At 35.0% G+C, this 21,990-nt stretch overlaps 1 protein-coding gene across 4 annotated transcripts in view; it reads right to left on the reverse strand.

The window, feature by feature from the left end:
* The window catches only part of GALNTL6 (polypeptide N-acetylgalactosaminyltransferase like 6), a 424,227-nt gene that overhangs the window by 251,173 nt on the left and 151,064 nt on the right, over positions 1–21,990 (reverse strand). For 3 of the 4 annotated variants that reach the window (XM_086890290.1, XM_086890291.1, XM_023924966.2), the window contains exon 2: positions 12,766–12,874. In XM_086890290.1, coding sequence (XP_086746416.1) covers positions 12,766–12,874 — 109 coding nt within the window. Of the gene's footprint in view, positions 1–12,765; positions 12,875–15,940; positions 16,000–21,990 lie in introns of all 4 variants that reach the window. The other variant, XM_023924965.2, reaches the window with a different exon arrangement.

Here is a 21,990-nt window from a genome sequence, read left to right on the forward strand (position 1 = left end):
AATGATACTAAATGACAGTAGGTCATGCTGAGAAGCACAAAAATGATAAGTAGTAGTGGCAGTGAGCAGAAGAATGTACCAAGTGGAGCAAGCAACAACAACATCTGGAAGAGTATCAAAAGCCCCAGGTCACAGCACAAAGCTCTGGAAACTTCATCTGGGGCTCGTTGGCTCACAGAACTCCACAGTTCCCACAAGTAAAGCAGAATTTGGCTCAGGAATGGGGGACAATCAGCTGGCCTAGCTGTTGCCTTTACAAAAGGGATTGAAAAATTATTATTGTTATACTTTAGGAATTAGCTTTTATATGTTACCTGTTTATCTGTAATAAAATACTGTTTGTTGAGTTAATTAATTTGCAAGAAGAAAAAATTAGCTCAGTGCTCTTGAGATTAATTCTTGCAGGTATCTAGGCCTTTTACTGGATGTCACTTTAATATGCAACCTGGCTTTTACTGTTGGCAGTGGTATTGTAGCAGAAGGGTATTATACAGGTAACCATTTGAAAAATCCAACTCTGTATCTTTCAAATAACCAATATGAAATGACTGACATAGAAACAAGAAACTGTGGTTATATATGCATTTTTTCAATTAGTCATTTTCAGTTAAGTAATCAATAATTAATTTCTGAATCTGACAGCCTGTACTTTAGGGAACATTAAAGTACCCCTCCCCCTTTTCATTTATTTGAAACATTAAAAATGCAGCCTCTAAATTTCCAACATAGACATTGCAGAGTAAAAATACAATGTGTATGTGTGTGAGGGAAGTGATTGTTTTAAAATATATCATGAGGTAAACCAGTGGGATTGTTTTGTTTTAGCAGAATGACTGCATACGAACCCTGAAAAGTCAACTGCCCAAAGGCTTGAATAAACATTTCACAAAAATAAGAAATAGAATTTTTCTTAAAAGATATGGCTTTTAAAACTTGCTGCAAGTACTACAATGGCTTGCTGGGTGGAAAGACTCATTCTAATCCCCCCATTTCCACTTTAATAAATCTAGCAAAAATAAAAGAAAAAAAATAGACCGTACTATTTGGTTTGTCCAGTGTATTTAGAATGCCACAGTGTACAATGCCTGATAAGCAGCAACACATGCTGTTTTGATATGAGTTGCTCTATCACTGCAGCAGAGAAGCAATATCCTCAGTAGTATTCTGCAGGCTGAGCTGAATCTAATCATAACTCTGTAGCCAAGGGATGCACAGTACATCTTCTATTTAGTCTAACTACTTATCACCAAATGCCGCAGCCAGCAGAATGTTTTTTCATTTAACATTAGAACAGACTGGCTGTAGATCATTAATCAGAGCCAAACATTGAATGAGCAAGCATGTGAGGAACAGAATTCAACCATAAAAAAGGCCTCACATTTTCATTTAGTAACTGAAGGACCTGCTAGGATAAAAAGTATCTACTACGGAACATGACCTGAAAAAAGATCTAATAATGGTAAGGTATTTGTTTCAGTACTTGAATGAATTAATTCATACAAAATGCCTCAAGAATGGCATTCTAACAGTCTCAAATACCAGAAAATCATATCTAATTAATGTGTATGGTCAAACAGATATCTTTAAAAAGCTCAGACTAAAGTGTCCATAACAGGGTTAGATACAACAACCAAAGAAATCCACAAAATTAATGCAAAATTACAGTTTCACAGGTAGTGTTTCAAATGATAGGGTCGTAACAGCTGTAATTAACATAAGAGTTATCCTTGTTCCTCTGTTTTTCTTCATTCTAAGACATATAATAACCATGTACTGTTTACCATATACTATCATAGGAAAACAAATAGGATGTTCCATGGAATAAATTTCTTAATATGGAATATTTCTTTTCCCCCCCCCCCCTTTTTTTTTTTCTTTCTGGAGCTAAACTAGCTCCAGAAGCTGTCTTTGTGGCTGCCATATGAAGAAGATGGAATAACCTGAAAAAATGAGTGTGAGTCAACAGTGTACAACAATGTAGTCACTCTTGTACATGAAGCATTATTCCATGATGTATACCCTCCAGAGAACACAAGAGCTGTCATGGCTCCCAGTAAATTTGGATTTAACCTGTAGGACCCCTACAAAAAAATCCCCAAATTAAATAAACCACAAACATACCCAAAAAACCAGCAACAACAAATATATAAATATACATATACATAGGCATACACATATATATATACACACACATGCAGATATATATAGATATATATAATAACCATTTTTACATATGGAGATAGTAAATATTCACAGTTAAAGCTTGAGGCAGACCCAAGAAGCAGAACTAACCCATCTGATTCCCCACATGTTGACTCAGTGACAAGGACAAACTTATTCCTTCTGCAAGTCTGAGAAGAATGCCAATAAGCAAGCAGTGTTTGCTCACTCAGGGCAAGTTTCTCAGGTAGTACAGAAATGATTTTTTGCTTTTTCAGGTCTGTTCAGATTTATACATTATAAGCTGAGTATGCAAATAATTACCAGGGATAGTATGAAAAACAGGCACCCCTACAAATTCAGAGATACAAGAATTATCATCAAGGCAAGCAATATAAACCCAGATGAATGGCTGAGACGAGTAATGCCATGTTCTTGGGACTGGCCTGTGTAAGTACTTCTTACTTAGAACAAAATGCATTTTGTTCTATCACACCCAAGGTAACACTTTGGATCTCAATGTTCTTCTCTTTTTTGTGTTTTCTTTTGGCAAATCATACACATTTCTCTGGTGAAAACTTTCGATACTACATACACTGCTCCATTTACTCACTATCACTGCACTTGACAGCCACTGCCTTTCCTTCTTCTTATAAAAGACACTAATGCTGCAATTGTTAGTATTGCCTTTTATCACACATCTTTAAATTCATGATAAAAGGCAATACTAACGATTAAATACATGGTAAAAAACCAATGCATGGTTTTTAAAATGGTTTAAAACGCATTCTTTATTTTAAAGAGCTCTACAACTGACTGGCATTCCAGTGGTAAGGAGAGCTAAACTTAATGCTTGACCTGCTCTGAGCATAGTACAGCTCTCCACAGCCCTTTTCCTCCCTTGCCATTGATTCACATCTTTCTGAACAATAAAAGTCTAATTAATGACAACTATTTTTCAAATGCCTGACACAAATTTGAGCAAGATTCCTGTACTAAAGCCAACTGAAATTTCCAGTCAATATATGCTGTCGAATCAGGCAGAGACAGAAATGGAGACTTCGTGAACCACCTTCAGCCAGGATCTGAACATATTTTCAACTAATTAGTTTAAAATATTTTCTATTCAAAAGGACAACTCATCACTTACAGAACACAACTAAATATTTATCCCAAGACCACATTTATGCATAATTCAATTGGAACCCAATAGGTCCATTGGGAACTTCTCTGGAAAAGTTAACTTATGAAACACTGATGTCTGGATTCAGCCAAAAGTATTTTCTGATTTTTTTTTTTTTAATTGTTGATAACTGGTTAAGAGAAGCAAGTAAAAAAAAATTTTGTATGTATTTCTGCATACATTTAATTTAATTTTTCCTGTACTTGCTTAAATAGTATACCAACATCTTTATAATAGTGAGGGAAATTATGAGAAAGGACTTTGGCTGGATTAAGAACTGATGTTCTACTGTGGTGATTTGACCCTGGCTGGATGCCAGGTGCTCACCAAAGCCACTCCATCACTCCCATCCTCAGCTGGACAGGGGAAACAAAATATAATGAAAGGCTTGTGGGTTGAGATAAAGGCAGGGAGAGATCACTCACTAACTGCTGTCATAGGCAAAACAGACTCAAATTGGGGAGAAATTAACTTATTGCCAAGAAATGCTCAGGGTCTCAAAACATCTATGTATGACTTCAGAAGCCTCGAAAAAATAAGAAAAAAAAGATAAAAATATAATCTTTATCACCATTTATTACAGACTTTAAAAAATTGTTCACTATATAGACTGGGGGAAAAAAGTAATTTCAATACTCAGCTGAAGTGGCAGCATGTTAGTAACTTGCTTAACTTACTCATTAACAGCAGCTAATTAAAATGTCAGCCTTCCAGAACTTCAACTACTCACAGCTTTCACTCTTTTTGCGAAGCATATGAAGTTTGGGTGTTTTTCCAGTATTACCATTCTAGTGAAAGCTGGGAACAAAATAAATAGAAAAAAAATCCAAATAAACTAATGCTATTTATTTAGAGGCTTCTTTACTTTTTGTGTGACAATACTAGAAATAGATTAGTCTCTCAATGAAAAAGTCCTTGAAGTATCCAATAACCAGAGTTGCTCAGAAAGGAGATCTGGGAGGACAACAGAATCAGTACCCTTTTAGAAAGGCTGCAACTTGCCCTCTGGGGATTACTCCTTCCCCACTTTACACACCAGTATCCACTGTGTTTTAGATCAGTCTCACCTCTTGTAAACTGGCATGGAATAAAAATGCAAGAAGCAAGTAAAAGTACCAGTAACCTCATATTCATTAACAGTAGTTTCCAAAACACACACAAGCTATCTAAGTACTTAGCATGTAAAACAGAAGTAATGGTCAGGGTAACCTGAAATTACTTCAGCTATCTTTTAAAAATAGAAAAATGTAAACCATTTCATGACAAATTTCAAGAGTAAGACTGTTTCCATGTTTTAAGAATACCTATAATAAACATAAATATGCATCTTGATTTTTTTTTTTAAAAAACTGAGCATTTTTCCACTGAAACTCCTGGCAAATTTTACTATTCACATTTCAAAATCACCTGCAGAACTTTCAATCTAAAACATGTCTTAAAAAAAAAGTAAAAAAGTTTATTTCTACCTTGTAGCTCACAGAACTTGGCAGGTTGGCAGAACAAAATGTCACTCCCAGAAATCTGTTTTATTTTTCTACTTTCTTTATATTAGGAGGAGGATAGATTCCCCCAGACAACACTTCACTGCAAGCATGCAGGGCAGACAACTTTGTATTACACAATCCCATTCAAAAGGTAGCTCTGTTCCCTGAGAAGCAGTGATTACAGGGCATAACTTGATGAGCTAGTGTCTATAAAGTAAATTATAGCAAAACAATCATACATCTCTGCCTTTTCACATATATTCACTGGATGTCAGACAAATGGTTTCACCAGTCCAATAATTTTCCTCTGTCAGCTTATTTAATGAAAACAGGAAGGAAAAGAAAGAAAGTCACCTTACACATATTTCAGTCATAAACTGCATTCAGATAACTATACCAGACTTTTTTACTTGCAAACTTAATTCAAATCCTCAAAAGAAAGAAGCTATGACAGGAAAGTAGGCACTATTTATTGGGTTTTATTCTTTTTTTTTTTCAAGAATCTAAGCATCTTGTTGGCTTTTTGAAGTCAAAAAGGTTAAAACAATACTCCAAAAGTGTTTTTGTGTATGTAGCTATGTCCCCTGCTTCTCTCCTTCTTTTCCATATTTCAGTTTTCACAGCAAACTAAGCAATGTTTCTTTGTTCCACTGAGTCAAGCAATAATTGCCTTGAAGTGACAAACTTGATTGTTTTTACACCCATCACAAGAGCTAATAAGATCAATTTAGATGGTCTATAGAGCTCTCCCCCTCCTTACATACAGACAGGTCTAGCCTGAAGGTCTCTAAGCTTTTTGGTTATTCCAAACTCTCTGTAAATAAGCCCCATGTTTCTGAAGACTATGCAGATAAAATCCCTTTTCCAGAATTACTACAAAACATCTCTCTCTAAAAAAAAAACAACAAACAAACATAAAACCAAACCAGCCAAGTACCTAGCAAGAATTCCTACTAAACATTACTTAGATAGGCCTGAAAATGTTTAAGCACAAAGATGCCAAACAGAGTCCAAATCAGAACCATCATTCTAGAGTGCAAATGCCAAATTAAAAGACCCATTTTAGCTGACACGTCCTCTCATACCCCTCACTCACAAAAAACCCCAAACACAAAACTTCTTAAGTCAAGTTTCCTCTTTTTTTAGGCAGCAACTCTATTAAATCCCCAAGTATTACCCATTAAATACATTCAACAATATCAGCTCTTGATCACTAATACTGATGTAAGTCCATGAAGACAGGTCTTCACCACTTTACTGAACAGGTAATACTAGGGACTACCATAAGCACATGGCATCTGCTTCTTATTGTTTTTATTTTTTAATTTTTTTTTTGCTTTGGTTTGTTTGTATCTTTCTTTTTAAAAATGTGTGAGCACTCAAATCAACATTCAAATACCATGGGAGAAAGTACTAAACAGTAAACTTTGTTTTCTTAGAGATTTGAAACCACATATCCCTGCACAGATGAAAATACAGAAAAAGATGAAAGCCTAGCAACTTTAATAGTTCTTCTAAGAGAGTACTTCTTGAATTTTGGACACTGGTTTCATTTGAGAATATGTATCACTGATACAGTGAGAGTCAATAGCTATTTCTTGCCAAGTTTCTGGAAATACAATTTTCTTCCTGCCTATCAAGGTAAAAATCAACATGCCAATTCCCAGCACAGAAAAGCACACAGAAGATAATTTTCAGTGTTCTAAATAACAGGAGTCATATTACAAAGTCTGCTTCTTCCTCCTTGGTCAACCTGGTAGCTCTTAAAAATTAGCTTTCTAATTACATTTAAATGGTTTAACTGCTGAGTTTCCAAAGTTCATGTGTGTGGTAGGGGCGGGGACAGGAAAGAACAGGGAAAGAATCACATTTACTTCAGCCATAAAAATGGCCTCATATCTGGCCAAGGCAACAGAGGCATTGTGCTTTAAAATAGAAGCTTGGCTCTAACTTACAGCCACCTATAAACTGTTTTTATGGATAGATTTAAGTGGCAAGAGTTAGTCCTGTCATGTACAGTTTTCTGACAGAGACAAATTTTGTGCAACTACAGCCTTATACTTCCTAGCTTCTTCTGCAGCAATGTAATATAAAGTTGTAACTTGAGATCCAGTGAAAATGTGTACCCAAGCTACCACTCAAATAATACTGTGATATTCCATTTCACAATCTGAGGAAGCCACTCTGAAGTTACCCAGAGAAAATCTTAAGGCCTTACAACAAAAAACCAAAACACCAAACCATATTTTCTAGCTATCAGGGTTTAAACTTCTAAAGAAAACACCACTGAAAAAAAAAAAATTCACTTTCCAAACCAGTATTTGAGAGTATAATAGTTTTATTGTTCTTGGCACCCAGCTCCAGGCTGATCTCACTGTTTTCAATTGGACATCCAGACCATTAAGAGTGGTAGAATCAGATCACAGTCTGTAGCCCTTAATTTATGGAGCAAATGCATTTTAATACTTGAAACACTTTATGTAACTGCAGTAGATTGCATCTATCTTTCATATTACACATCCTGTATGTGCTGTCTCCTTGACAAGCCATGATTAACATTACTGCCTAGAATTTTTTAATCGTGTCAGACTTGCATTAAGATAAACTGACAATCATTTTTCTCTTTTATAAACAATACATTGTAAACTGCATGAACCATATTCATGATTAATGCTATGAACAATTAAGTTACGACTGTTTATTGAGACCTTGGCTACCACTACAGTTCCAATTATACTGGAAATTCACCAATTTTTCTAAAGGAATTGCAAGTTCAAAGACTTAAATTAAATTTAGTAAACTTGTTTAATATATAATGCTGACAAAATTCCCAGTGCATAATTCCCTATGAAATATGGCAAAAGTAAATCAGTATTTTAGCATACACTTCTCTTCCTGCACAAATTTTATTAACATTTATCTGTATAAGTATTACAGAACTAATTTTTTTCATAGACAATTGGGAATTACAATTACTTTTGTTTTTTGTATCATGCTGTCTCATATTTTCTAGAAACACACTGGCACTAGGCTTGACCAGTTCTTCTGAATTTAAGAATGACCACTATTCAAAATTATTACAAGGATTAACCAAATATTTTAGCAGAAGTGATAGAAAAGGATCACCAGTGCACAATTTCTTTAAGTGACACTGAAGTAAAATTTCCAGTGTTCACTATTTGTTATTGCTGTACTAAAGTGCTCGTGTCTTTTGCCTCTTTTTGACATTCTACCCCAAGAATACAGAGCTCCAATCTATTTCTACTGTCATCACAAACATGTACAGGTCACTTATTTTTCAATATCTCTGCTTAGCTTGTTTATAAAGCTAATCTGTATAAATGTTTGTTTGTAGAACTATAGAACACACCGTCTGTTTGTTTATAGAACTAATCTCTGTGAAATGCCTTCACTGAGGCATGTAAAGGTCAAGATCTTTAAAATCCCTTTCTCCCAGTCAAGGTAACATTTTAAAGAAGCAGAAAGGTAAAGACAATACTGAATACAGGAAAGAATTATAACCTTAAATCCTTCCCTCATCAAAAGGCTTCCACATGCTATTTAAATATACAAATAGGAGGAATAAAGACTGCAAATGGCTCAGTAACTGCTGGAATAGACACTAGGTGTTACAGTACATTCTAAAAGGTTTTTCCTTTGAGATCTTATTAGCAGACAAGATCAAAATGGCTCAACAGTCAAACATGAAAGTATTGACAGCCATATCTCTGAAGTCACATATTCTATTCCTTAGCCAATTTCTTTTGAAGACAAACGGTTTTCTAAATTTATATTAACACAGCTTCTTATATTTTACCATTCTTTCAGAAGTTAGTTTGTTACACTAAATTTTCAATCCAGCTCATAGAATGCAATCATTTCAGCATACACATGCAATCAGGCAAAAATACCTCCAAAGCATTAGAAAGAAAAAAATGAAAGACTGCATTTAAAGAATAAAAATTGAAACCAAAGACCCCTTGCAATATATACTCCTTCTACTTAATCTTATCAGTTATTAATATCACTGATAGAATTGATTACATGCTTTCAAAAATAAAACCTTATTTTTTTCCCTTTTTCTATTCAATCTGGTACCCTTTTGTAGCACTTTACATTTTAAAAGTTATAGCTTGTAGTTAGAAATAGGCTGTCATGATCAGAAACAGCACCATATCTGAATATAAACATTCAATCTGCACTTCTTTAAAAGCCCAAGAATCACACATATGAATCCTTCCTCTTGCCTGAGAAGGCTTGTAATTCATCATTACTGCTACTACTTGTAATTGATGCTAAAGCTGAGAATTTCTCGAGTGAAATAGATAAAACAACTTTCAGAAATGGCAGAACAATGACATTGACTGATTCTTGAGGACTTTTTATCTCACTACCCAGGACATAAAGTTAGAGGTGAAATCAACATGATGTCTTCTCATGGATGCTTCTGAATTACTACCCTAGGCTTTCATGGCTCTCTCCTGTGAGTCTCATCCCTCATGGGAGCATTGAGGGATCTCAGACTCCTAGTTCTGCACAGAAACCATGGAAAACCAGTGCTATCAGAGCCACAGAAGCTGCCATGCCCTGAAATGAACATCTTGGTAGCAATGTCTTTGGACTCCTCCCTATACAGAGGAGGGAGACTTCCCTATGTATGATGTAGGGAAGTCTCTGATAAAACAAAGAAATGGCAACTACAGTAACTGATTCATGGCAAAGCCAGACGTCTCAGCATCCAGGATTTCTACTCTCTGTAGAGATACAGGTAGATTTACAGTGCCCTGACACAACAGACCTTGTTGTAGCTGGGCTAATCCACTCACCAGGAGCTACCTGGGTCATTGCTACACAGGTTGCATTCATGTAGGCTACACCCACCACTATGAAATACAGAAGACACTGTTTATTACTTACCAAAACAAAAACTGACAGATGTAGGATTTGCATTTGTTTGCAGTTCTCATATTTTTAATGCAAATTAAATATATTATTCATCAAGGCATGTCATCAGTTGTATTCCCAAAGGAAAAGAAATCAATAGAAACAGGTCTTCAAATTCTGTTTTCTTGTCAAAAAGCTGGAGTAAATTATCAACTCCACTAAAGTCAGTTTCTCCAATTAGCTTATTTTGTTCCCTCCCACTCCATTGTAATATCTGATTCACTTAATGGCTCACTTTAGAAAATGGAAGCAATTAAACTTCTTTTTTTTTTTTCCTTCTTTCTTTCCAATGTATTTATCACAATTTTTTAGTTAGGAATTATTTTTTTTTTTTAAAAAAAAGTTATCTTTTGCTTTCCTTTTCCTATATTTCAGTCACTGCTTTTGAGCTAATGACAACAGTAATATTCAGTAAAGAATGGAAGTGATTGGGTTGACGTGGGTTGAATGAACTTAATTTTCATTTCACTACATCTATTCTGTATTGATAAGATTGTAAGAAGTATATTTAAGTCATTATATATTCCTTTCTGACACTGTGTAAATAAGAGCTTGGATAACTGGTAACTAAATGAGTAACTTCCCTGTTCCCCAACAGTATAATAATTAGTACTTCTGCAACACAACAGCATTTCCTTGTCTTCTTGAATTCTATCAAGATTAACCAAGTAATATTGTTAGAACTGGTTTGGAAGTCTTGACAAGCGCTTTTAAATTAAGTTCTGGTTATGTGTAAAGTTTTGCTTCTCCATCCTTCACTTCAAGTACCTTCTCAAGTAGCATCACCATGCTAACACCATGTGAAGTAACAACAGAAGCATCATAAACAGACATTTAAACCTCAGGTGTTCCAACAAAGCCCTGAAAAATCAAAAGCAACACAAGCTCATTTCAGGATTTATATGCAAGATCATTTGTAATTTTAGAGACAAAAAATGATGAGCTAAAGAACTTAAAATAAACAAAAATAATACCTTTTTCTTCTGCATGTCTTGCAAAAGGCTTTACTCTTAACTTCAAGAGGAGACACCATTCAAATTCAGAAACATAGGTTTTAATTGGTGGAATGAAAAGAGATCAAAATATTTATCCATGAAACAGTACTAGTCATGAAGAAACTAGTACCTCTCCTAAATTATGAAATTCACATTCTCAGTGCTTAGGAAATTGTAAGCTATAAACAGCCAGACTGAATTAAAAATATACTTCTTTTCTGTATGACAAGCATCAACTGCCTTTCCTGAAATATTCCAAGAAGCCCTTTCATATTGTGCTTTCAGACAGATTTTTAACTAATAGTGTACTTCAGCTAATGTTATTAGGAAGAGAAATTATATAGTATGTCCTAAAAGAGTGCACTGATGATAAAGCTTTGCATTTGTATTACCATATTGTGATTTTCAAAGAAAAGAGCATAAAAAGGTATTTTAATCTATTGAATAATGATGAAAAATATAAATTATTTAAAATAGATCTCAAAAATGTCAAACTTAGCAAATAGCAAAATTAAAAAAAATAAAATTTTCTTAAAAAATGTAAATAAGAATATCTTATTATTCACATGCTACTACAGTTATCATGTTGGGTTTAGGACTGGGAATTACAAAGCTACTTAACATGATTTTTCACTTTCTCAGCCAATTCCATCCAATGCTTTACACTACACATTGGCAATGCTTTAAGCTATCCATCAGACAATCATAAGTATTACTGCTATTGTCCAAAATATATGGGGTCCACATTACATATTTAGAAACTAAAAGTACATTGACAAAGCACCCATGCATGTCCATTCCAACCAGCAAACATGATATTCCCCACATATATGCAAGCTTCCACATACATGCTGCTTTGTATACATTCTCTCTTACATATTTGTCATTTTACATTTCGCAATTTGGAACACAGCAATTGATCTGACAGCTACCAAATTGCCTAGAACAATTTCCTTCCCCTCCCTCCCTTTTTTACCTTCTAAGCACATGTGGGAGGAAAGGATAATTTCTTTAGTTAGTGATCAAGATTCAAAAGAGGGAAAAATAGCTTACAAAATTAACATACACTTTCAATATTTTACTAGTTCTAGCTCCTGCAAAATTAAGTACGTACCAAGTCTTATGAATCTGTCAACGAGATACAGTTATAGAGATATTTTGGGGGAGGTTTTGGCTGTCTCAAGACAGTGGGATCAAGACAGCATAATTTGTTTTACAATAGTAGATTGGCCTTTGTAAAATAATGACTTTCAAACACTGATTAAGGTGTAATTCAACTGCCACTTCTCTTCCTTCTTTCTAATTTAATTCATCTTTTGTTGAATAGTTGTACATTATGTTGTAAAAGAAGAATTCAAATCTGAACATGCTCTGATGACAGAAGAGGAACACAAACCATACTCTCTGCACGTATGGGATGCAGCACATGAGGGTACATTAAAATTACATTACTCACTGTAACAAAGTGTCCTTCAGTCTATTTGCAACCACAATTTTCTCCCTTTTTCAAATAATTGTAGACTGTCAGAATGAGATGAAGTTGCTTTAGCACACTAAAGGATTGGAGTTTGACAATGGTAAAAGTGTCAAAGGTTCTTGGCAGCTATCGGTATTGAACACAGGTTTTGTTCATTGATTTAAGGACCATTTGGATTTTTTTGTAACATATCCACAGTCCTTTTGTAAACCAACACTCTGTCTGGTCACAGTCTGACAACTGACTTCAACATGAAAAATAATTTGTTGATAACATTTTTGCAGATTTTATAATCATTGAACAGTTACTAGCAGGAAACACATTGTCACTTGGCTGCTTTCAGAGATAAGATATTTGTGCTTGGTCTGACCTCTTAATTCAGAACATAATGTCCTTGTGATATTGCTGCAATCAAAAAAAAGTTGCTAGGAATGCCTCTTAAAGGACTCAAAAGAACAAATAGTCAGAGAAAGAAAGAATGAGTAAACAAACCACTTTAATTTGTTCTGAACTCATGTATACCTGAACGCATAGCATCTTTTTGAATGCTTTCATAATCATGCCAGTCCTTCCTTTTCAGGCCATCAGTCCAGGTAAAGAGCTGTCCATCTCCCAGCCCCAAAGGAAGCGTCTGTGAAAAGAGTAAATAAACAAACAAATAAATATATACATACATATGTGGTTCACGTTATTACAAAGGAACCCTCATAATATGGCAGTAGCCATATCCAGCTTATTTAATGCAAATACCGAAACTTTACTGTGGTAAATGAAGCTATTTTTCTAACTACTGTGAGAAAACAGTGAATTTAGTTCTTGACAAGCAATTATTTGAAGCGTATCAAACATCTGGACCCTAACATTTCTCTTTCCAGCAGTGTTCTGATATGACTGCCTGGCAATAAGCTCATGGAGATTAAACGGACCACTTAAACTGAACAGGTTTCAAAAATACCTATATCCTTCAACACATGAAGGACTTTGATTTTTATTCCTTAAAATATCACTTGTGCAAAATTGGAGTTATATTTACTCTGCACTTTACAATGTTCCCCTTTAATTTTTTTGTAAGGCTTTTTTTAATAGCTGCTACTAAGTTATTGTTATTCATACAAGGTCAAAGGACTGCCTCAAAGGCACAGAGCAAAGAAATTCTCAAAGCACTTTCAAATCCTGTACATCTTCATGATAAGCAATAGGGGGAAAAATACCCCAAAACACACCACCATCCCCACAGAACACCCAGAAAAGAAACCCCCATACAAGGTGTAATTGGTAAGCTGACTTCCCCTTTCCAAACTCCAAATTCCTGGGTAAAGGTAAAAACTGCTTTTTGTTTCTATGCAAGATTATATTCCTAGAGTTGTTTTGTTTTTTTTTTCCCCTCCCCATCTCTTGATTCTCTCTGCTAAAAGCTAGTATTTTTATGAAAATTAAGAATTAGAAGTACATGAAACATGGATTCATTGCTAATAGGAGTAACATGAAAATTCTAGCTCTACTAATTAAAGGTTTAAATCAGTAAGTTGTCCAGAAAAAAAAGGCATATATGATATGCATTCTAGAAATGCTCTCAAAGTTATGAGAAAACACACTCAAAAAGCAGATCCAGGGACACAACATCTGATCAGCCTTCTACTAGGAAACATTGGAAGACCCACAAAAATCTCATGCCTGTGTAGCAGTGAAGCTTTGCACTTCATGTTTGAAGTTTGGAAACCCAAATACTAGACTCACCCATATTCTCTTACTGATTTTATACTACTGGCTGCACAGAACTGGTTGACACTTAGTGACTCCACGTGAAATTGTCCCACCATGGTCAGTCAGGGTTTCTTTTTTCTAGGACAGACAAATATTTGCCAAACTACATGATGCAGATCTGGTTGCTAAGCCATCTTTAAAACTGGGTTTCAAAGGTCTTTTGATTTGTAAGCAAGAAGTGAGGAATGCCAGGCATGACTGGTTACCTTCAAGCAAAGGATGCTAGAAATCCTGGCTGATAAAGATTTATTCTGAAAACATCTGCTTTGGGTCAGCTGAGAATGCTGGATATTCAGGACATAGTGTCCTGAGCTCAGTGCTCTCCAAAAAATCCCTGAAATACTGAGGAAAATCCATCACATTCTGCTAGCATGGCCTACATTTCTAAGTTTTAATATTAAAGGTAACCTATGTTACCTTTGCCATACTGCAATCTAGTTTGTTTATTCTTCTATTACCACTTTTGCAGACATATTCCAAGAAAACACTGCTGTCATATTTTAATATGATAAAAGTCAGAGGTTCACACATAAAAGAACTGAAGAACTTAATACATCCTGATAAAAATATGTCAGGTTATCAAAACATCTAAGTTTTCATGTCATTAAAATGAACTCATTAATTTCAATAATTCTTGAGTTCAAACAAGGCTAATGTTCTAATAGCAATATTAAATTGCTTGGGCTTAAAAGTCAAAACATAAGGTAGAACACAGGCTGCAACAGCATTAATCATGATTCTTAAGCACAAATTTCTAAAATAATCCACTCTGAAGAAGTATCTGGTTCCTTAAAAGTCAGACCCAGACAGATTGACTTCAATTAAACTTGTACCCTTCTCAGTATAGGTACAGCTGGTGTGAATCACTTGGCTCCAAAACTGCAAGACTATTGAAACTACCAGAAGCAGGATAAAGCTTACTTTTGCGAGCTTTTATTCCTGTGCTGTCTTCTTTCCCTAAAAGTAGTTATTTAAATGGAAAGTTTGCAGAAGACTGAAAGAAAGCTGTGTAGTAGAGTTTACAGCTGGTTTCCTGTTATCTATTTGCATTTTGATACCATTACTCTTTAAAAATATTTATTACATGCAGTTACTTTACCTGATAGCATTTACAAGTCTAATGTACCAGGAGACTCTCTTGCAAGCACAATATAGTTAAATAAATATATCCACTAAAATTATTCTATCAAAAGGATAAATATAAATCCAAATATCATATGATAGACAAAAACTAACAGAAGTCTTGCTGTGGCTCATATTTTGGAACAGTAACATTGCTCTAAGAGGAAACAGGAAACAAACCATTGTATTGGTGCCATTGGAAGTTCCTGTTTAATAACTGAGAGTATTGTTTGGATTGTTGGGATTTCTTTTTAATAAATCCCTTAACTCCCTCATGTGCTACCATTGCAATTTTTCAGCTTCAACATCCTTTCAGTGTAAGGGGAATTCAACAGAACGCTCTCGCGTGTCACTTCATAAAACCAGTATTCAGACATCTCAATGCTGACTGAACATTGTGACCCCTACAGGGACTGGACTTCACAAAATTCATTCTGTGTACCCACTAGTTTCACCTGTGCAGTGAGCATGAAACAGGGCTTAGGAAGGGATGTCGAACTGCACAGATAAATTCTTTGGGAAGAGCAAGAGTTTTGCAGTGCAAGTTCTTTAGCTCTGAAGAAATCTGAACTACCTTCAGTCCCTCAAGTAAATATCTCCCTTGTCAGCAACTGAAGGAAGTTGTTTTTTTTCTTTTTTTTTTCAAGTTGTTGTTTAACAAGATACAAAAGCACTTGAGAAAATAGGTTTCTCCATTTCAGTTTTGCCTAAGGGTAAACATATTGCATTCTGTAAGACCTTAAAACACAGTTTTTGGAATTTTTAAAAACTGCTAAAAGGCTCCATTGTGAAACTAAGTATGCTCACAGACCTCTTTTATCCAGATGATAATGACTGGAAAAGCTCTCATTTCTAAAGCATTTCTAGCTGCTGAAGAAGAAAAAGAAAAAAAAAAATTTCAGTATTCTTATTCTAGCATTTGTGTTCTCCCTATATACTTTTCTCTCTCAATTCTCCATCTCTTTTGCTACCTTGATAATTTAAACTGTTTTACATCAAACTAGAAGCAGCCCTGGTTTAGTTATACACAGGCTGACTCTCTGGCTGAATAGTAACAACCACCAAGTGTTGCTACTTGCAAGTACATACAAGAAAGCCCATACAACTCTACATCCCATCTCAGAATGACATGTTCTGAGTAGGTGAATACGACATCACAAGATTGATTGTGCTAATGAATCTGGATTCTGAATTTTTGCTGAACACATATTTAACCATAAACTGATGGACTTGAGTCAAATAAAATTAATGACAACACATAAGTACAAATGCTAAAGAAGGCAACAAAAGGAATTCTTCCTTTTCGGGGTAATGTACAAACAGCTAGACCAAAATATTAAATTTATGCTAGAAAATGCCTAATGAATTCAGCAAAAATTGGTTTAGGAGTTTAAACAACTAAATAAGGTTGGGTTCTAACCCATAAAAGAAAAAAAAAAGTATCAAGGGTAATTAATTTCTGTGTAAGCAAATTATGGAACCATACATCACAGGAGACATGGTATTCTGGAAATACACATTTGCTATTTGCACATCCTGGGTTTTTATGTACGTAAATGGCAGCAACACTCCATGGATAGTGTGAAGTGTTAGTTCCATGTGTGCCTGTAAGAGGACTAGTAGGCTTTTGGTACATGTAAGAGCCTTAGAAATGGAAAGCATGACTTCAGAACATTATGGTTCCTTCCAACACATGTAGGAAGGCTTCTTTCTGGTGGAAACCAAGATGTGAGAAAAGACTCAGGCACACCTGCCTCTGTTTCCCCCCAGGTACCTTATCATAACATAAAAGTAAAGCTTACATGTAGTCTTTACTGACATATCAATACATAATGGTGAGAAAACAGCTCAGCTGAGTAGCTGAAACATACTCAGGGTTTTCCCCTCCAAAACATTTATGTAAGTCACCCACAAAAAGTGCAGTCTACTTCTACAGCCCTTAGTCTCGAACTCATGAACCATTTTCATCATTGCAGAACTACTGCAATAGCAAATATCCCATTGCATACAAAGTGTTGGATTTTGACTGACTGTCAAAAAAATTCTACAACAATTTATCATCCAAAAATTTGCTACTTGTAGTACTTGCCTCTGAGTTACATATTTTTAAGTGTTTCAGTCCAAAAGAGATTACCCACCTACAGGAACGTTACATACAGCATCTGCCTTACTATTTCATTTTCACATTAACCTCAAATCTTTTGGGATGCAAGACTGATACAGTACTACATAAACTGAGTAGACTCTTCTCCTCCAGAGAAGACTTAACATCTGGTTCAATTACAGAGAATATGATAAGCACAAAAAATAGCACAATTACCAAAAACTCACTCATAGACTATTAGATCCCTCAGAGAGGAAAAAAAAAGCTTCTCTACTTTGACATTTGAAAGCTTGAACTAAGGAACAAGTGTCTTCATTGAATAATTCATTTATTTTTAATTTCACTCTGTGGAGGCAAATAATTAGAGGGGACTCAGGCAAGGGAAGAGGATATATCAATGGAAATGCACCTTTTTTTAAAAAAAAAAAAAATTACAGAAATTACAGATTTATTTTGAGCCTGAAGATTTCCTCACTGGCTCTAGGGACGTTTTACTAAACACCAACATACAATTGAATACTGCACTAACAAAACATCGTATAATGATCAGCAAAACCACTTCCAATTGTTTAATGAATTTTAGGAAATAATCTTATTTAGACATAAGCACTTGTACACACTCAGGAAAAGATACACATAGGAAATAAAAGCAGTGAAGAGGTACTTAGACACCTTTGGGGATATTTCAGGAAAAGCATAAAAATAACCACTGTTTGATTCCTCTTTGTTCTTGAAATAAAAGCTTCTGTATAGTGTTTGTAAACAGTTTTGTGTAAAACACATAATTCACTACTTTTTTTGTATCCTAGTATAGATCATTCTCAGGACTCTAAGCTCTGACCAACTACTCTGATCAAAAAAGACAATAACAAAAGAATCAGAACTCACTGAGCAATTAATTCCTTCATCAAAATACAATTAAGGATAACTTTTTAAGAATGGTGTCACTGGGTATAATACCACACGTTCATTATAAATCAGCTGCAAAATCACAATATGCTCATTTACCAAATTTCTCTTCTGGTATTATCAAAAGTATATGAAGGCAGACATTCTCATGAAGCTCCATCCCCAGCAGTTGGGAAAGTCATGAGAACAATTTACTTTGAAAGATTTCCCCTTTTTCTGATTATGGTACATTTTTGCACAAGACCATCAAAGTAAAATCTTAGCACTGTAGCAGCCAAATCTGAAGTGCTCAAGCAAATCCCTTCTGGTGCAGTGACTGGGTGAGCAAATTAAAGATGAATACCAAAATATTATTTCCCTTAATGATGTGATTGATGTTAGGCAGCCTGATCTATGGAAAAGGTGTAAAACCCAAACACCACATTATCTGATGTCTACAACTTTATGCTTAAGCTCTGAACACTGCCTGTGTGGCTCTTCTTTCCTGTATCTCTTCAGTGTTAGACTGAAAAACAAAAAAGGTACCATATCTGAACTGAGATCTGCCTATAAGTACCATGCACAGGGAACAGGTACAATACAGCCCCTTAAGTGTCTGTGAAACTCCCATCACCATAAAATGAAAGTATTAGAGGCAGCAGTTTGGATCAACCACGAATATTCCCTGAAGACAGCAGGAGCAGGCATTGCATGGCTTGAAAATATCAGCTGATAGTTTTGAAGCTCCAGGCTACATGTTTCCTGCTCACACCCTACTCTGGGATTCTGTCCCTCTAGGTGGGGAGCAGTGGCTGAAGTACATGCAGTGGCAGGCTTTGGGGTGGGCAGCAGCTGCCCTGCACAAGGGGAACCCACATCTCGATGCCATCCACAGACAATTCCCATCGGTCCTGCACCCCTGCTGGACAGCTGCTGCCTGCCAAAATTGCTGCCCATTGGAAAGACACCGAGGATGAAGCCAAGGCTGGCCAGTAATATGTAGAGAAGTACTATTTGTTACCAAGAGAAGGTGGTAAAGACTCTAAATCTAGAATATTTCCAAAAAAAAATGAAAAAAATCAAAATATATTGAGATATAATTACTGCCTTTTATTTTTACTCCATTTTATGTACTTTTAAAACACTTAAAAAAATGTGAATCTGAATTGTTTTCCACATCTTTGGCTTGAAGCCATATAATAGAGACTTTAGCACATGATGAATTTCTTCATATGCTCAGATTTCCTGTGCCACTTGTTTGCTATGCCACAGCAAATAAGCATTCATTGCACTGACATTTACATTAGTAGAAATAATTAGCCCAGCACATCAAAAAAAGGGCAGCACTTGATTTAGTCTGCGACATCTGAATGACTCAAGGTTATTTCATTTTCGAAACACTTATATCACACTTTTTGTGCTTGTACACTCTAGATTATCATGGACAACCCAGTAACATCATGCCATCAATTCCAAATCAAAGCTGTTAATAATGTTATTTAGAAAATGCCAAGCTCCCCAAGCATTTCATTACAGAGACTTTTATAGACAGGTATAAAAAGCTGTTACTGCTGTACTATGGTTATATATTTCAGGTCACAAAACTGCAGCAAAAAAGCTGAAGTTAAAACACGGGCATGGAACTCCAGAGAAGTTTGTACTCCATGTCTGTTGGAAGTGAAACATCATGAATTGCCAAAGGTGACCTACAAAGCCTGGCAGTGAACTCTGGCTTTCCAAATGACACAATTTGAACTGACTGTAGGACAGGAGGGAGAGTCTAGACTTAAGGGATCATAAAGAAAAAATAAAATAATAACAACAATAAAAAAATTATCCTCAGACCATGCAACTCCCATCTCTTTCTACCTGCTGACCTAAGGTGCTGATAGATTTGCTCAATAAGTAAAATAACCAAACCTATCTTTTCTTGTTTTATTTTCACCCGTCTCATTTCCAATTCAAGGAAAAGAAGCCAAACTCAAATAACTATCATGGACTTAAAAGAACACATGCTGATCATGGGCTGCTTCTCTAGGTCTTCTTTTCCAACTGAAGATGACTTTGACAGCAAACTTTTTTTTTCAGCTGAAGCCCTTTGACAGCAAAACAGTCAGCTTACAGAAGAGCCTGTATCCATATTGGACTATTCATTTTTAGGAAGTTTAAAACTCATACTTGAAATCGTGTTAATGCTGCATTTTTTTTAACAACTACCTTTTTCAGAAACTATTTTTAACATCAAAATATCTAAAAGGGGTTTGAAGAGACTGAGCAGGATTTTTTGCCAGTACTGGTTGGTTTTGAACCAAAAAAGATCTATAAGACCATTCTGATGAACAATATAAACAATGGCTTCAACTGAGTCCTGGAAGAATTTATTATATGCTAGATTTCTGGGGTGTTTAACTCTACACCACATGGATACAGAAAATTTTGGCTTTTTTATATAAACAGCCTTCTTCTCCTTAAAAAAAACAAAACAAAACTGAAAACCAACACAATACCAGATCACAAAATTCAAAACAGAATCCTATGTTCATGGAAAGAACCACATTGTTAGTAATTTTGTAATTTCCAAAAGGCTGAATAATAATGATATGAGAGTATTTTTTCTTAATAGATTCTCCAGATTTTTCCTGAAGTTTAGAAAAATTTCTTTAAATTTTTACTATGCTAAATGTCACACTGTTTTGCACTGACTACGACACTGAACACAGAAAGTGCTTTTGTAGGATTCAAGTGTCAGGTGTTTTAAGCAGGAATACATTTCTTGCTTTATCTGTTCTGTGGTGATTAAAAATCTTATATCCTTATGTAATTTACCTTTGCATTTCCATTATTAAAAGAGCATTCTCTCTTAGATTTTATAAACAGTAAAGAATGTTCACTACAGTTAGGTTACCCCTAATGAGTAAAATTTAACATATGTGTTGCTTCATGCAACACTTTTTTTTTTAATCTCCTCTGGTGCAGCTCTTATAAAAATACGAATTGCAACATAACTGGAACATTGTTCAAATCTCTATGGTACAACTGATATCATCTTTGCAGCAAACCTGAAACCACTGATCCAGTAGACCCAATAATACTAGAAAAAAAGATATCTACCAATTATTGTTGCCGATCGATATCTTCAACAGAAATAGCTATTTTTTGTTTTTTTCACATTCTGTTATAGGAGAAACACTGTAAGAGAAAGGTCAGATGCAGAAACTAACCTCAGTCAAATTTGCTACCTGGAATGTTTTAGCACAACTTATTTACAAAAAATCATTTTCCATAGCAGTGAGATAGTATATTCTATATTTCCGACTACAGTATAAGGTGGATCTTAATTTGACACCTCCAAGTGTATGTAGAAGCTAACAGTATTCTTGGAGTTTCAAAAAGACAAGTACTAGATTTTTTAACAACTATTTTAATGAGCTTTAAATTACAATCTCTACAGTTACATCACCATACAATGTAACAGCTCAGCATACAGGTGAAATACAGTAACTTTTCATTTTATGTAGTTGCACATTTTTAGAAATAGTAGCGAAATATGTATAGACGGAAAATATGAATTTGTTTGAATAGTATTTTTAAAGTCTCTTGCTGATCTATGCCACAACAAAATTCATGTTCCATAGGTAGCTATTTGCAGAATGCTCAAGCTTTTGGCATTAATAACCAATTTTGTAATTTGCAGTTAATGTTACACTGGATTTAAGAAAAAACCAAAATGTTTAGTTAACTAAAGTAATGAACCCATGTTGGAAAAGAATTATCATCTTGCACTTTAAGGAAGACCTTAAACTAATCTGCCCAAATGATAGAAAACACTCTTATCAGCAGGTTTCTGATGCTGCAGCATATGCATTTTT

This window comes from Cyanistes caeruleus, chromosome 5, assembly GCF_971803275.1.
Source record: "Cyanistes caeruleus chromosome 5, bCyaCae1.hap1.1, whole genome shotgun sequence".
NCBI lineage: Eukaryota > Metazoa > Chordata > Aves > Passeriformes > Paridae > Cyanistes > Cyanistes caeruleus.